Source organism: Poromitra crassiceps (genome assembly GCF_964638095.1).
Source record: "Poromitra crassiceps genome assembly, chromosome: 1".
In the NCBI taxonomy this organism is placed as follows: Eukaryota; Metazoa; Chordata; class Actinopteri; order Beryciformes; family Melamphaidae; genus Poromitra; species Poromitra crassiceps.
This window is the reverse complement of record NC_139623.1, coordinates 7,798,218-7,813,351: the sequence shown is the minus strand read 5'-3', so window position 1 is coordinate 7,813,351 and position 15,134 is coordinate 7,798,218. Positions and strand designations below refer to the sequence as shown.

At 43.4% G+C, this 15,134-nt stretch overlaps 1 protein-coding gene across 1 annotated transcript; it reads left to right on the top strand.

The window, feature by feature from the left end:
* Positions 1 to 5,509: 5,509 nt before the first annotated feature.
* On the top strand, positions 5,510 to 14,509 carry tnxba (tenascin XBa). The gene is made up of 15 exons (XM_083635025.1): positions 5,510 to 5,548; positions 6,795 to 8,072; positions 8,301 to 8,399; positions 9,633 to 10,931; positions 11,101 to 11,223; positions 11,389 to 11,532; positions 11,628 to 11,747; positions 11,836 to 11,991; positions 12,098 to 12,210; positions 12,334 to 12,466; positions 12,944 to 13,095; positions 13,192 to 13,288; positions 13,399 to 13,560; positions 13,695 to 13,858; positions 13,973 to 14,509. The coding sequence occupies exons 2-15, from the start codon at positions 6,878 to 6,880 to the stop codon at positions 14,069 to 14,071; spliced, it is 4,056 nt and encodes a 1,351-aa protein (XP_083491151.1). The 5' UTR covers positions 5,510 to 5,548; positions 6,795 to 6,877; the 3' UTR covers positions 14,072 to 14,509.
* Positions 14,510 to 15,134: the final 625 nt, after the last annotated feature.

The following is a 15,134-nucleotide window of genomic DNA, read 5'->3' as shown; positions in this document are numbered from 1 at the left end:
TTATGAAATATCCAACAGGCTACTACAGAGTTTTGCCTCCCCAACATTGGTGAGTATCTGTTGCTTCAACAAACTAAAAGAGTTCTGATAGGCTGATGAGTAGAGAGCAGGGGTAATCTGCTGGGCCTAGATCTATCTTTCTATCGTCGTTGTATTTTCATGCCTCTTAAAGTGTTATCATCCAACCCCATCCCCCCCCCCCCCCCCCCGGTATCGCAAATGGTATCGACTATCGACATTTTCCCGGGTATCGGTATCGAAGTTACAAATTCTACTATCGTGAGTAGCCTACTTACAATGTACAACTTGTGTCTCCAGTTATTCAATAACGCCTACAAATACTTGAACAAAAACAAGCCTCTTAATGTTGACTAGAAAATGCCAGGTGTATCTATAAATGGTTATCGCTTTGACCATGGATGCATATAAGGTAAGATAATATTTGAAATGGAACAGAGCTTTGCCTGTTTGACATATTTCTGCTTGTACAAGAACAGAACACAAAGATGGGGAGAAACGTACATCCACAAACATCCCGCTCCTCTTTCATGTTCCGGCCAAAGAGTGAGATTCAGTTGGGTTTTCTGCTATGATTTAGCTTTCCTACCAAATCTATTTATTTTTTATGTCTTTTTTTTTCTGTTACTGGCAGTAAAGGCCCTGAGAGAGGCCTCTGTACTCAAAGCAACCCCCCTCACTACCCCCTCCTTCCTTAACATCTGCAAGGTGAGGGAGAGAGAGGGAGAGAGAGAGAGAGAGAGAGAGAGAGAGAGAGGGAGGTGGAGTGGTGTGTAGGCTTAGTACAGTGCATACACATCAAGTTGCATAGCAGTGCAGTTAAGCCCACAAGACTGGTTTGCTTGCTCCTGGTGGACTTACAAAGTGACAGCTCAATCATCAGCTCATAAAGATAAGAGCTCGATCAACTGCGATTCGCAAATATGCTAAACGTTAAGATACCGCAAAAGATCATGAGAGTAATTATGCAAGTCCAAATCTCGCTGAGATGTAGAGAGATGTAATGGGAGAAAATGAGGGGTGGTTAGAGGGGGCAGGAGAGAAAGAGAAGGGGGGCGGGGGGGGGGGGGGGGGGTATGGGTGGAGAGGCAAGGAACAAGCAGGGGCTTATGTGCTTATATTATTCTAATCTCTGAGGCCAGGTCCAATGTAAGCAACATGGGAGTACTGACCATCACTTCAATCACAGCCAGATCAATGCCAGCACTGTTCCTGCCTTTGCCATTAGACATTTCATTACATTTGAATCAATAAAGGCTAAGTCAATACACAGACTTCAACATCACATTCATATTTTCATCTCAGGATGACTTTAGTGCACCGTTAGCAGCCAACACCGACAGCACATTTAGAGTTTTTTTTTTTAAACCCATAGCCCACTCCAGGTAATCAATGTTTTGTGATGACTAAGCAGTACAGTTGTACCGTGGTTATCATTACAATCACAATCACAATCAGTGAGGAGCAATCACAGTAGCGGATGAGGCTACACCTCTTCACAAGCAATATTTGACACTTTGACCCCATATATTTCCAAGTTAGTTCTTTCAAAGTGTGTCAGATAAAACTGCTACTGTATGTTATGCAAATGGCTATGAATGCTAATATGTATCACAATGAAAACAGATTGACAATATCTGAGGATCGACGATTAAAAACACCTTCAAGGAACGCATCCTCCCTTACTCTTAGCTCAGAACAAAATATGCTTAGGTAGCTGCTGGGAAAATTGGCTGAGGAACGGTGAAATATACATGCGTGACCACATGTGTTTTGTTAGGTGTGCCTTTGCCATAGAAGGTTTGTCCGTCGCCATTTTCCAAAGGCCAAGACAGGGTCAGTGGCTTGAGGGTGATCTGTGATGCAGCGAGGAGAGCAGGGCGGAGCCGTTCCTGGAAGCCGCCACCAGATGGAGGCACTGATGAGACGGGACCACCCGCTCACGACTCCACACTATGCGACAAACGCTCTTTGTTGTTTTTCATCTCAATGTGAGGTTGACTCGATAGACCCGAGATGCAAGATGCCAGTCTTAATATCATACATGTAGGGCGCATGATAAGACGTGCTGTTATTTTTCTGATTCCAAGTTCAGGTCACAAACTTTTCTAGGGATAAGTTGAGCCAGCAACAGCATGCTTTGAAATTCAAAGTGATAAAAAAAGATACATGTAACGTAATGGATAAAGAGTTCCGGTCTGTACTGTTATAGAGATGTTTGAGCAAGTGTGTGTGTATGTGTGTGTGTGTGTGTGTGTGTGTGTTATTGCTAGTGGTTTTCATTGAATTAATTTGTGTCATGTTAATAGTGATTTATGCATGTTATAAGTTTATGCATGCTATCTATCACTCTTTGATTTGGGTAAGTACTTTTCTTTTTACTATGTTTTTGAGAGAAAACATGTGGGGGGGGGCATTGCATGTTGTCAGTATCTATGTCTCTCTGTGTCACCTCCCTCTCCTTTAAGTATCTATCGTGATTCCTCCATGACTGGCCCTGCTTTGATATAAAACCAGGTGTGACCTACCTGAACAGACTTCTCACACACACACCTTCTCCCATGTCACAACCCAGCAGCAGCCAACTCTCCACAGTCCGCCTCCTGAAGGACAACCTGACACTGTTGTTGAGCCTTCCTTTCTTTGAGCTAAGGAAAGAAAAAATAAATATATAAATATAAAACATATAAAAAAATCAATCAATAAATAAGTAGATAGATGGATAAATACATGAATGAATAAATTAATAAATGAATGAATAATATATATATATATAAGGTATATATTGTAAGGTCTTGGAATATTCAGTGGTTTGTTTCTACTAACGCTTTGTTTGACTATGCAAATGATGTGCAATATCACACAAGAGGGAGCGTTGCAGCCTCGTGTCAAAGATAATCACTCTGCTGATATAGCATAGCAGCATGACCTTGAGTGTGATGTTGCTCAAATAATTAGCATAGTAGCTTTGCCTGAAGTTAGCTACTTAAAGGTTTGCACCTCTCACAACTGTTCAGGTGAATGTATCCATATTGCTGTCTACGAGGTGCACATTAAGTTAGAGTTTTGTGTAGCCATGTATTTGGAATATCTGGTAGAAGTGCTAACCAGCTGGTTAGTGAGCTAGCGAGCTACTCAGCTAACGTCAGATGATCTTGTCGTGAGCCAATAGGAAGAGCTTTCTCCACACAAAGAAACAAAAGCTAATGAATGCAGCCTACCCAAGGTTGGTGATAATGTTAGGTTCAATCAGATGCAGGGGAGTAAGTGGGTTCTGCGATTTTGGTCACATTTTCGGTCACGTTTGTGGTTACACTTAGCAAATTGTGATGTCACTGATGATGTCATAGACATTGTGACATCATCACTGATGATGTCATAGACATTGTGACATCATCAGTGATGTCACAATTGACCGAGTGTAATTTCTCTCCCTCAGTCTCTCCCCACTCTCTCCTCTCTCTCCCTCGGCTCTCTCTCCCTCAGGCGCTCTTGTGTGTGTGTCACCGATGACATCATCAGTGATGTCACAATGCCCTATGTATGACATCATTGATGACATGATCACTGAACTATAGCCTTGTGTGTGTGTGTGTGTGTGTGTGTGTGTGTGTGTGTGTGTGTGTGTGTGTGTGTGTGTGTGTGTGTGTGTGTGTGTGTGAATGTATGACCTCACTGATGATGTCATCAGTGGGACAGAGAAACAGACACAATACTTCCTGGTTCAGACTGACCTGTCTGTGAAGTGCAGGGTGACTGATGGACTTTATTGAAACACAAGGAGTCATAATTGCATTATTTTTCTAGTCAAGAGTCTTTTAAGACTTCCACATCCTCTCATAGACTCCCGGTGCGAGATTTTAGGTACAGTGTCTGTTGTAAACACCAGTACATTTTAGTAGATTGGTTGTAAAGTTTTTGTTTGTTTGTTTGTTTGTTTGTTTGCTTTTTGTCTTTTTTTTTTTCCTTCTTCTTCTTTCCATTAGAATTAGTTTGTTTACTTGTCTTGTCTTGTTTGTTTTGTCTTTGTTTTCGATCATTTAAAACCAAACCTGTACGGTCAACTGGATGTGGGATGTTCATGAGGTGGGAGAAAACAGTTTATTTTCAGACCAAGCATTCACATGGTCAATGCTGCTGTGACATTATATTCTTACACGCAGTTTATCTGAAGACTATTTGTTATGGGTTCTGTTCTGTCTGTTGTTTTGTTTTGTTCTTTGCTTGTCAATTGCTAACGGTACTGAACCGATCGATGTCTGAAAAAGAAACAATAAAAAAACGATATAGATTCAAGAGTCTTTTAAGACACTGATTTACATCTATAATGTGTCATGATTAGTATTGTGTTCTTAAAAGAATGGTCATAACACATTGTGAGTGAATTATAAATCATTGTCATTATGATGTGCTATGAATGATGAAACTTACCGCAAATACTTTTTTTTCTTACATTTTCACTTTTCAATCTTTTAAACTTTTATTTTTGCTCTCCTGTAAAATTACGAAAATGTCACTTAAGCCCCTTTCGCTCAGAAACCCTTGATATACTTGTCTTCATGTGGTTTAGAAAAGGTGAGAAGGTGGGTGGCCATTTGGTCAAAGATGCAGTGCCTTCACAGAGCATTCGTTAAATCTGCTGGATATTTGGTCACTTACATAACTCCCACGTAGTTACATCTCATTACTTCCAACAAACAGCCAATTCATACAGAGAGAGGTTCCTGTCCCCCAGAGCCAGTGGTGAATACCTGCAGTGTTATGCTATGTATTCCTGCTGAATCATGATTCTCCGACCAAGACGTTATTCAGTCAAAGACTGTGTTAGCAATGTCTGCTAAAAGTCAAGTAACTCACATAACTGTCATGTGGCTCGCAAAGGTCAAACATGTTGGAATCGATATGCTGTGGTCTTTTTGTGTTACATGACAAAACTTTGCCTTATTCAGAGAAATGTGCATATAGTTTGACAGCAAAGTGGCACATTTACTACATTTACAAAGAATCTGAATTCACTAGATATTAAATCAAAACTTTTTGAAGATGATCTATTCAAACTGATTCATAATTCAGTAGGTTATTATTTTAATGATGACTTTCAATGAGTTATCCCCAAAAATATGGTATGCATAAAAGATTAACTTAATAGATTAACTTTGGATCAGTTGTATTGATAAACCTACTGGCCATGGTCTATGAAAGGACTACAAAAATATGCTTTCTTGATATTACAGAATATAGGATTGCGGTTGACCATATTCAATGCACAAACCTATGTGAAAATGCTACTGTTTTTGTATGTCCAATACAAATATTTTCCATGGTGGTTGAGAGAGTGGGAGCTGTAGGGGTGGAGGGGGGGTCCTTAAGTAGGAGCGGACTTTATCGCTCTCCTCCTTTCTAGTGGGGGTCCTTTCTCTCTCCTCTTTCCTCCTAGTTCAGACCCAGCAAGTCTAGGTGAGCTTTTCACATCAGATGGAGGGAGACACACAAAGGAAGCCATAAAGCCAAGAACCAAATCATTATCCTGGTAGGTTCATTATGTTTCTCCATGCATGATCTATTGCCATGGTATCATAGTGGTAACTGCAATCTTTTTAATGTATGGATTCATATATTCTATTGAGATGTCTGCAGCCTATATCATTGTTCATTGCTTGATATAACAATGTCTTTCAATGAGCACAACTGAAAACTCTTTCTCAATGAATGACATTTTGAATAATAAATGAAAAGAAGTGAGTAGAAATGTGACAACAAAAGTCATCCTGATGCTAAACACTCTGCTGTAAGAAGTAGAACTTTTTCTGCATACAATTGATTTCATAGGCAATGACACTTTGCTATAGTGATTTGTGTGCAGAATAGAATAGAATAGAATAGAATAGAATAGAATAGAATAGAATAGAATATTGTGATAGCATGACAGTTTATATTTGAAAAGCAAAGGGTGTGGTTACTTTAATTGAGTCAGATCTGCACCTATTTGGTCAATTAATGCACACCCTACTGCATTGAGAATAGTGTTTGCTTGCTGTGTGAGCACCCACTGTATGCATTTTCAACATGCTGGCTGATTTATTTGATTCTCTAGCTATTTAAAGCCAACTGTGGACATACTTCTTTTTGCGGTTTTCATGAGATGTGGGTGCAGAAGATGATGTAACCTGTGTATAGTGAAAGACGTACAGTGTCTGAGTGTTCTATACAGTAACGCTCTGTTAGCTCTCTGCATAGCCTCTCCAGCAGCTCTCTACACTTCCTCTCCTTCCTGCTCACAATCAGCTTCATTTAGATATCACTCACTCTGTATTTTTTTGGACTATACATGTGTGTACATGTGTGTGTGTGTGTGTGTGTGTGTGTGTGTGTGTGTGTGTGTGTGTGTGTGTGTGTGTGTGTGTGTGTATGTTTATATATATATACTGTATATAAAGTAGAGAAAAATAGAGAAGTAGAGAAAATAGAGGTAGAATTGAGAATCTGAGTCTCTCCTTTCCCTCAACAACTTTCATCAAGCAAGCCTTAAGTGAGTCACTGAGCCCAACATTGCTCCAGTGTAGCTACTCAGTGGTCAGCAGAAGGCTGTGGTTGCACCATCTGCAGCCAGTGTGAATGGGAACTCTATGAGTGTGAAGCTGGACAGTGCTGAAAAGAGCATGTATGCTCAGCAAAATCCTTCTCTGAATAAATAAAGGTTAAAAATGTCTTTGCATAAAATTTCAAACATTAAACTTGATTCATGATTAAACTCTTTCATTTTTTTTTATTTGTAGGAAAGAGCTGGCAAATCACCTTGAATCCTGGTCACTAAAATATCGAGGAAGGAGTTCATAATTTTCCAGCAGCATACATACAGATGATTCCTTCACTGGGTACTGCTGGTGGCTGCTGGCTAAAAATGCTGTTTACTATAGGACTTCTCCTCCTGCTCACCCCATTTCCCTCATTTCAAGCCACGACCAATGAGAAGAGAAACTCCACAGGAAGTGACATGACCAAACCCAATGCCGTTTTCACCCTCTCAAAACCAAAAACCACTGGTCCTCTTGCCAAACAGGCCCTTCGCCCCACCCTAAAGCCAAACACAGTTAATCAGACCGTTTTACCCACTTCGACCACCAACCAAAAACCTCCAACAGTCAATGCTCCAAAGAGCACCAAAAGCAAGCCCAGCAGCCCCACAGTCATTCAAACCACTCTGTCAGCACCCGCGAAGCCTACTACAGCCAACGGCACCACAGCCACCAAAGACAAGCTCCCACTCTCTGTCAATCAGACTGTTTCAACTAAATCTCTGTTGGCCAGCGAAGTGAAGACTACCAAAGACAAGCCTTCCCCAACAGTAGTCCAAAATGTTCAGTCAACATCTGCAAAGGCTGCTCCAGCCAGTGGCACTAAAACGACCAAAGACAAAATCACAGCCTCAGCCAATCAGACTGTTTCAGTTAAATCTCCTTCAACCAGTGATGGGAAGATTACCAAAGACAAGCCTGCTCCCGCTGCAGGTCAAAATGTTCAGTCAACACCCACAAAGCCTACTTCAACTAGAAGTAGCACAGCCACCAAAAACAAACCCACAGCCTCAGTCAATCAGACTGTTTTAATTAAATCTCCCTCAACCAGTGAGGTGAAGACAATCAAAGACAAGCCTGCGCCCACAGTAGTTCAGGCTGTACTGTCAACACCCATAAAGGCTGCTGCAGCTAGTGGTGCCATGGCCGACAAAGACAAGGGCGCAGCCTCTGTCAGTCAGACAGCTGTGAAGAGCACTAAGGACAAGCCTGCCACCTCACAGCCCATCAAGGTGGTCGTAAGTGAGAAGGACAAGCCTGCACCCCTGCAGCCCATCAAGGTGGTCATAAGTGAGGGATGTGACTCCAGCAATGCCAAGGAGCAGGAGCTGAACCTGAAGCCTGGCTCTCCTCTCGTGATGACTCATAAGATCAGCTTGATGCCTGGAGGCTGCACTGGGGGCTGTGAGGCGGAGATGGCTGCACTAAAAGGACGTGTGGCCCGACTGGAAAAGGAGATGTCCTCCATAAAGGATAAATGTATGGTTTCATTATCATTATGTCATCATTTCACCTTCATCATGTACAGTTTTCATCACATTTAGTATTGTTCTGCCATTAATCAGAATAGCCATATTTTATTTTATTTATTTATTTGGGGGGGGGGGGGGGGGTAATAGGGGAAGTGGATTTCATAACTGACACTACTAAAGACTATTTTGTTAACATGCATTCCCTCTAATCGTGGTTCTATTTGTATATGCTCAGGTCCATGTTCAGTCAATTGTCCAAATGACTGTAATGGCAATGGAAAATGTGAGAAGGGGAAATGTATCTGCCTCCAGGGATTCCTAGGTCCAGACTGCAGTAAGTGTGCACCTGGAGCTGACTGTAACTAGAACGACAGCACCACAGATATATGCCTCTGCCAACAAGTGCAGTCGACATCCATGTCTGTCCTTACACCCTTTCCCATTGCCCCTTCCCACCACCCACACCCCCTAGCCACCCCTCGAACCCTGACTCTCTATGACCTTCCTATCCCTAGCTACGGCCCATTTTCCCTAGCCCCGCCCCCTTACTGATCATGCTCTTTCCCACCACCCACGCCCCCTAGCCACCCCCCAACCCACCTCTCAAATCCCAACTATCTACGACCTTCCTATCCCTATCTACAGCTCCTTTTCCCCAGCCCCACCCCACTTCCTTGACCCACCCCCTCCCACGACACACATGTCCCTAGCCCCCACTCTACCCACCATCGAATCCCGACTCTCTACGATCTTCCTATCCCTAGCTATTTCCCTTACCCTGCCGCTTTCCCTCACCCCACCCCCTCCCAGCCCTCCTACACACCCACCCCTCCAATCTCTAGACTCTCTAAGACCTTCCTATCCCTAGCTATGGCTGCTTTTACCTCGTCCCGCCCCCTTCCTTGATGGAACCGTCACATTCCTTGATGGAACAGTGACATACAGTCACTGTGACCTTGAACTTTGACCACCAAAATGTAAATGTCATCAGTTCATCTCGAGTCCAGGTGGATAATTGAGAAATTCCGCCAAGGCGTTCCTGAGATATCGTGTTAACAAGCATGAAACGGGCGGTCATGAGGTCACAGTGATCTTTGACATTTGACCACCACAATCTTATCAGTTCATCCTTGAGTCAAAAGTGGACGTTTGAGCCAAATTCGAAGAAATCCCCTCAAGGCGTTCCTGAAAGATTGCGTTAACAAGCATGAAACGGGTGGTCGTGAGGTCACAGTGACCTTGAACTTTGACCACCAAAATATAATCAGTTCATGCTTAAGTCCAAGTGGACATTTGAGCCAAATTAGAAGAAATTACATAAAGGCGTTCCTCAGATATCGTGTTAACAAACATCGGACGGACGTATGTACAGACGGATGTACAACCCGAAACCATAATGCCGCCGGCCCGGCTATCACCGGCGGAGGCATAATAAAAGTACATTAGAGTGTGTAGCTGTCATTGGGACATGGTACAGTCCAGGATACAGATGTTTTTTTGTTCATATTGTCATGGTTAGAATATCTGATGCATTTCCTGATCTGAAACCTCTGCTGTCTAATTTCAGAAGCTGCCAAAGGGAAGGCCAAGATAACAGTGGAGACAGTTACCCTGCAGGTGAACCAAGACAGCAACGCCATCAAGCAAAACACACAGGGGAAGAACACCAAGGCTGAGCAGACACTCTTCCAAAAGAAGGAGCAGAAGAAGGGCACTGAAGGCAAAGAGATTGACACCAAACCCAAAGTGGTCACGGATGTGAAAGGGGGCCTTATTAAAACAGTAGCAAAACAAGGCGCTTCTGCAAGTAAAATAACCATTAAAGGTTCTGCAAGTGCCACAAAGACCACCAATCGCCCAACTGTTGGTCAAGTCCTGCTGAAACACGAGGGACGAAAGCAAGAGGAGGCCCGCAAAGGCAAAACGACTGTCCTAACCTCTAAAAAGCCCCTCCCAAAAACTGATCTCAAGCTAGTAACTGTTAAGGAAGGAGCTGCAGGTAAAGTGCTTTCTAAATCTGACCAACTGAAAGACCAACCTCAAACCAATATTACCCAGAGTCATGCAAAGAAAGCTAACGGCACGGTTAAAGTTCTGACCATTCTCACCAAGGTCATGGAAACATCTAACAACAAGACACGGGCAGGGAAAGAAACCCTGGAGCAATCCACCTTGGCTGAGAAGAATGTTACGCAATCATCTGGAAATAAACTCATCAAAAAGGTCAAAGCAGAGACTGTAAATGTGACAAAAGTGGTGCAATCTGTTGAGAGCAAAATCACTGACGTACACAAGATTGGATCTGGAAAAGGGAAAGTTACACAGAGTACACAGAGGAGTCAGTACCTAGTAAATACGACCATCGCGGCATCATCGGATGAGGCCAAAATTGTTCAGGATAAAACAGCTGTCCAGTATTCTGGGAATACCACCAAGAGGACAGGGGGTGGCATCGGCTCTGTGAAGGCTACGGACATCTCCTCCTACAGCTTCACTGTCACATGGTTGGCGCCGCAAGGGATGTTCAAGAACTTCACGGTGATCAGAAGAGAGCAGAGGGCAGAGGGTGAGGAGGAGCAAGATGAGGAGGTAGAAGATGCCGCTCTTGACGGAGACAAGGCCGCCGCAGCTAAGAACACAACTGAGGTCCCAACACAGAGTGAGAGCACCAATGGAACCGCTTCCTCTGCTCAAGTTCTTGGATCCAGAGGTAAAGCTGAGAGCAGGAGAGTCTCCCTGGTTCTCCCTGGCAGCGTACGCTCTGTGGAGTTCAGTAACCTTCGCTCACAGACACGCTATGCCCTGCTCGTTTATGGTACTGCTGCCGGGAAGAGGTCCAAGTTTCACAGAGTAACTGTAACTACAGGTAATTAAAATGATACTACATTGATTTATGGGTATTTCCCATAGTATTGCCAGTGTGTGTACTGAATCCAATACATGCACCCTGTCTTCTTCCCTTTTTCACTTTGCAATATTTAATGACTGATTTAAAAAAAATCTTCTGACACCATATTGTCTTTTTGTCTCACCAGGTCCTGAGCCAGCCACAGAGCTAGTGTTCAGCAACGTGACAGAGTCGTCTCTCACAGTGTCCTGGACCAAACCAAAGACCACATTCACAAGCTTCAGGGTCACATACACCCACTCTGTCAGAGGTCTGTCCAAAGGTTTCCTATCTACTATCTCCACTCACAATCTTCTTGCTCAATTCACAAATGTGATGCCTGTAATGACAGTGTCCGTCGGTGTGGCTCATTCATCAGTTTGCATGAGTGTGTAAAGTGTAAAGGTATAATATTGGTGATGTATCATCCTACCAGGGGAGAGCCACTCTGTGACTATGGACTCCCAGCAGTCTTATCTGGTCCTGTCAAAATTGTCTGCTGGGTCTTCTTACATAATCAGTGTAACTACCACACAAGGCAAGGTCCAGAGTGATGCCCTCACATCTGCTATCACAACAGGTATACACAGTCGGTTCAACGGAATTGTGGTATTATTTGGTTATCTCGGTCTGTGAATAAAAAATAACACACTATGGATTGTCTCCTGAATGCAGTGCCTGCACCTCCAACCCATCTTCAAGCCATCAATATTACAGATACCAGAGCTGTGCTGCAATGGACACCCAGTCTGGGAAAAGTAGACCGTTTCATCATCAGCTATGAGTCCTCAAAGAGTGAGTGCAGCGAAATGCCCATCCTCTCTCGGGTCTTCATCCAGGACGAAGGATTCAGCCGTTTCATTACTTCTACCTTTTGCCACAGCTCCTAATGTGACGGTGACAGTCATGGTGTCTGGAAACTCAGTGGAGCACCAGCTGAGAGGGCTGCAGAGAGGCACCCTGTATACAGTCAAGGCCCTGAGCCAGAAGGACAGTCTCCAAAGCACAGCCATCTCAACAACCTTCACTACTGCTAACAGTGAGTAGAAGGGGGGGTAAATAGAGATGACGGCGTCGCTAGTTGTTATGTGCAAAGTCTGGCTATAATATAAACTAAACGGATAATGCGTTATTGTGCTCCTCAGTGGTTAAAGCCAGTGACGTGGGCGCTCGCTCTGCAGTGATAGCGTGGAAAGCACCCACTGTTGCGTTCCACAGCTACAGACTCACCTACTACGTGGTAGGAGAGGAGACAAAGGTGAGCAATGCACCCTCAGCAGTGATACTTTACATAGTTGAAAAGAGAACTTTAACACGTCCAGCATTTGTGAAAAGATTCGGCGTGTGTGCTTATGTGCGTGTATGTTTGTGTATATATCAGGAGGTGATCCTGGACCCCACCATCACAGAGTATAAGCTGAGCGGGCTGCTGTCGACGTCCCGGTACTTTGTTCTGGTACAAGGAGTGAGAGATGGACAGTACACATCTGTTGTCACCACAGAATTCCTCACAGGTAAATGCCTTTTAAATACTCTTTTACCTCCTGTCCTCTCAATACTACGCATTCTTTTTAGGGATGCACCGATCCACATTTTTTCACTTCCGATCCGATTCCGATACCTGAATTTGGATATCTGACGATACCGATATTATTCCGATACCGATATTTTTCTTGAATATACAGTATAGGCAAAGATTTGGCCAATTAAAGATTTTTTTTTTTTAAATATACCTTGCAAAAAGCAGACAAAATTAAGAAAATATACAAGGCGAAGAAGGATACTATTATACATGGGCAAATTACGGCAAATTGTGGCCGGTGCTGGAATTGCAATAAAAATAAAAATAAATCCCCCCCCCCCGATTCCGATCCGACCCCGATTCGTGAATTATGTCAGTATCGGCACCCGATACCGATATTGGATCAGATCGGTCCCATCCCTAATTATTTTATAGTTATTCTTTTAACACTTTTTTTTAAATCTCTCAGGGACACTGCGTTTCCCTTTCCCTACCGAGTGCTCCCAGGAGCTTCTGAATGGAGCGCTGCAGTCAGGAGAGGTGGATATCTTCCCCCAGGGGAGAGAGGGAGGAGCAGTCAGGGTCTACTGTGACATGGAGACAGATGGCGGCGGTTGGACGGTGGGAGAAATTGACGTTTACTCAAATTAAACTTTGCATTTACGCCATGGCAGATCTAGACAGTATCAGTAAACTGGTGCTGTGATTGTTTTCTAGGTGTTCCAGAGAAGGATGAATGGAAAGATGGACTTCTACAGAACCTGGAGCGACTACAGCACTGGCTTTGGAAACCTCAGCGAAGAGTTCTGGCTCGGTACAGTTTGCTGCTCATCCTGATTCTGATCAAATCTACATCGAAATGTAGATTTGTCAAAATGTTCTTCAATGAATCCGACTAAAACTGTGCACTCCTTCGCCCACCAGGAAATGAGCTTCTGCACAACCTGACCAGTGTTGGCCCTGTGAGTGTGAGGGTGGACCTGCGAGCAGGAAATGACACAGCTTACGCTCACTACTCCAACTTCACCATCGACACAGAGGAGAAGCACTACGCCATCATGGTGTCCGGCTACACGGGAACAGCAGGTTACAATTTTTTAAAGAATGGACAATAGAAGAATTCTCTTGAACATGTATAGTAATATGCTACTCTCCTGTATATTCATGATAGTGCTTGTTTGGGAAAAGCACATCTTAATTTTACTGTACGTCCCAATCAGGTGACTCTATGAAGTACCATAATGGGCGGCCATTCTCCACCCGGGACAAGGACCCTGATACCTTGGGGATCCACTGTGCCAGGGCCTATATGGGTGGCTGGTGGTACAAGAACTGCTACAAGACCAACCTCAATGGTCTCTATGGCATCAACAGTAACAATCAGGTACAATCTACCTCCCTGAAGTTATCTGAATGAAGACTAATTAACTTAACAAACAATTGTTGCCATAGCACAATATCCAAATGTAATCTCTCAACTGTTTCTGTTATGCTGCAGGGGGTGGTCTGGATAGACTGGAAAGGTAAAGACTCCTCCATTCCCTTCACTGAGATGAAGCTCAGACCGTCTGGCTTCTTCCCTGCAACTCACGGCTAAGGACGTATGCAATCTCTATGAGTTCTCCAACCCTCACACCTTACTGAAAAACAGACAAATCAAAGGGCTCCAGGAATCCAGAAGAGAGTGGGATCTCACACCTGCTGCATTATACTATCTAACTAAAGTTGCATGTACATTCGTTTTGGGAGCTGTAATCACAGCTTCTCGATAAGTGCGATTGAGCACACCAGGAATTTGTTCTATTTTGGCTGGCGTCATCAGCTGTTTGTTTAAGAAATGTACCGGTAGAGAGGAGAGATATTTTTTATTGCAAAATTGTGTGTTGTATTGTGCTGTTCTGCCTGACCCGTCCATGTCTACACGGTTTTGTTTGGACTCTAAAACACTTCTCTTGTGCACCACCAAGGTATGCCACCCCACTACTACTGTAATTAAGTATGCACTGTCTCACCCTATTGGAATAAATGTGGCTAAAGTGGGTCTGAAGTGTGTTTCTTCTACTCCCTCCCCGATCCCCTCTCTTCTCTAAAAGATCAACAAAAGCAAGTGTATCTGTCAAGTGCCTTGTTATCATGTCCTTCAGTCCCTTCCATGGCAACTGTATCATCAGGCTTCTTTGCTCTCAACCTATTTCCAACTAAAGGAAACAGAAACATAAACATTGTAATACATTACAATTATTTCTTTAATGAGTACTTTCAGCACATTTATATGCTTAAAAATCTGCCTCTTGTTAGATTAATCTAAAAAATCAGAGATATTAACCCCCTATCGGGTCAAACAAAATATTTTGCCATCCTTGATTGCCGCGAAACACTAACATCATAAGCTAAGATAAGGATAAGAAAGATAAGAAGAGTATTATGGGTCTCTTGTATACAAACATTAGTGGGTGTGCGCACATCACAGGGACAGGGGATGACGAGAAACGCATCGAGCTGATCGCCCATTGGTTCAACACAGGTGCATCACAAACCCACAGTGAAGTGTAGAAACTTCCAATTTTATATCTATTCCAAGCTGTCACTCTACATTTTACATAAATACCACCTGTAATGCCTACATTAACAATAAAATAAGTAATCTGAAGGGCTGGGTC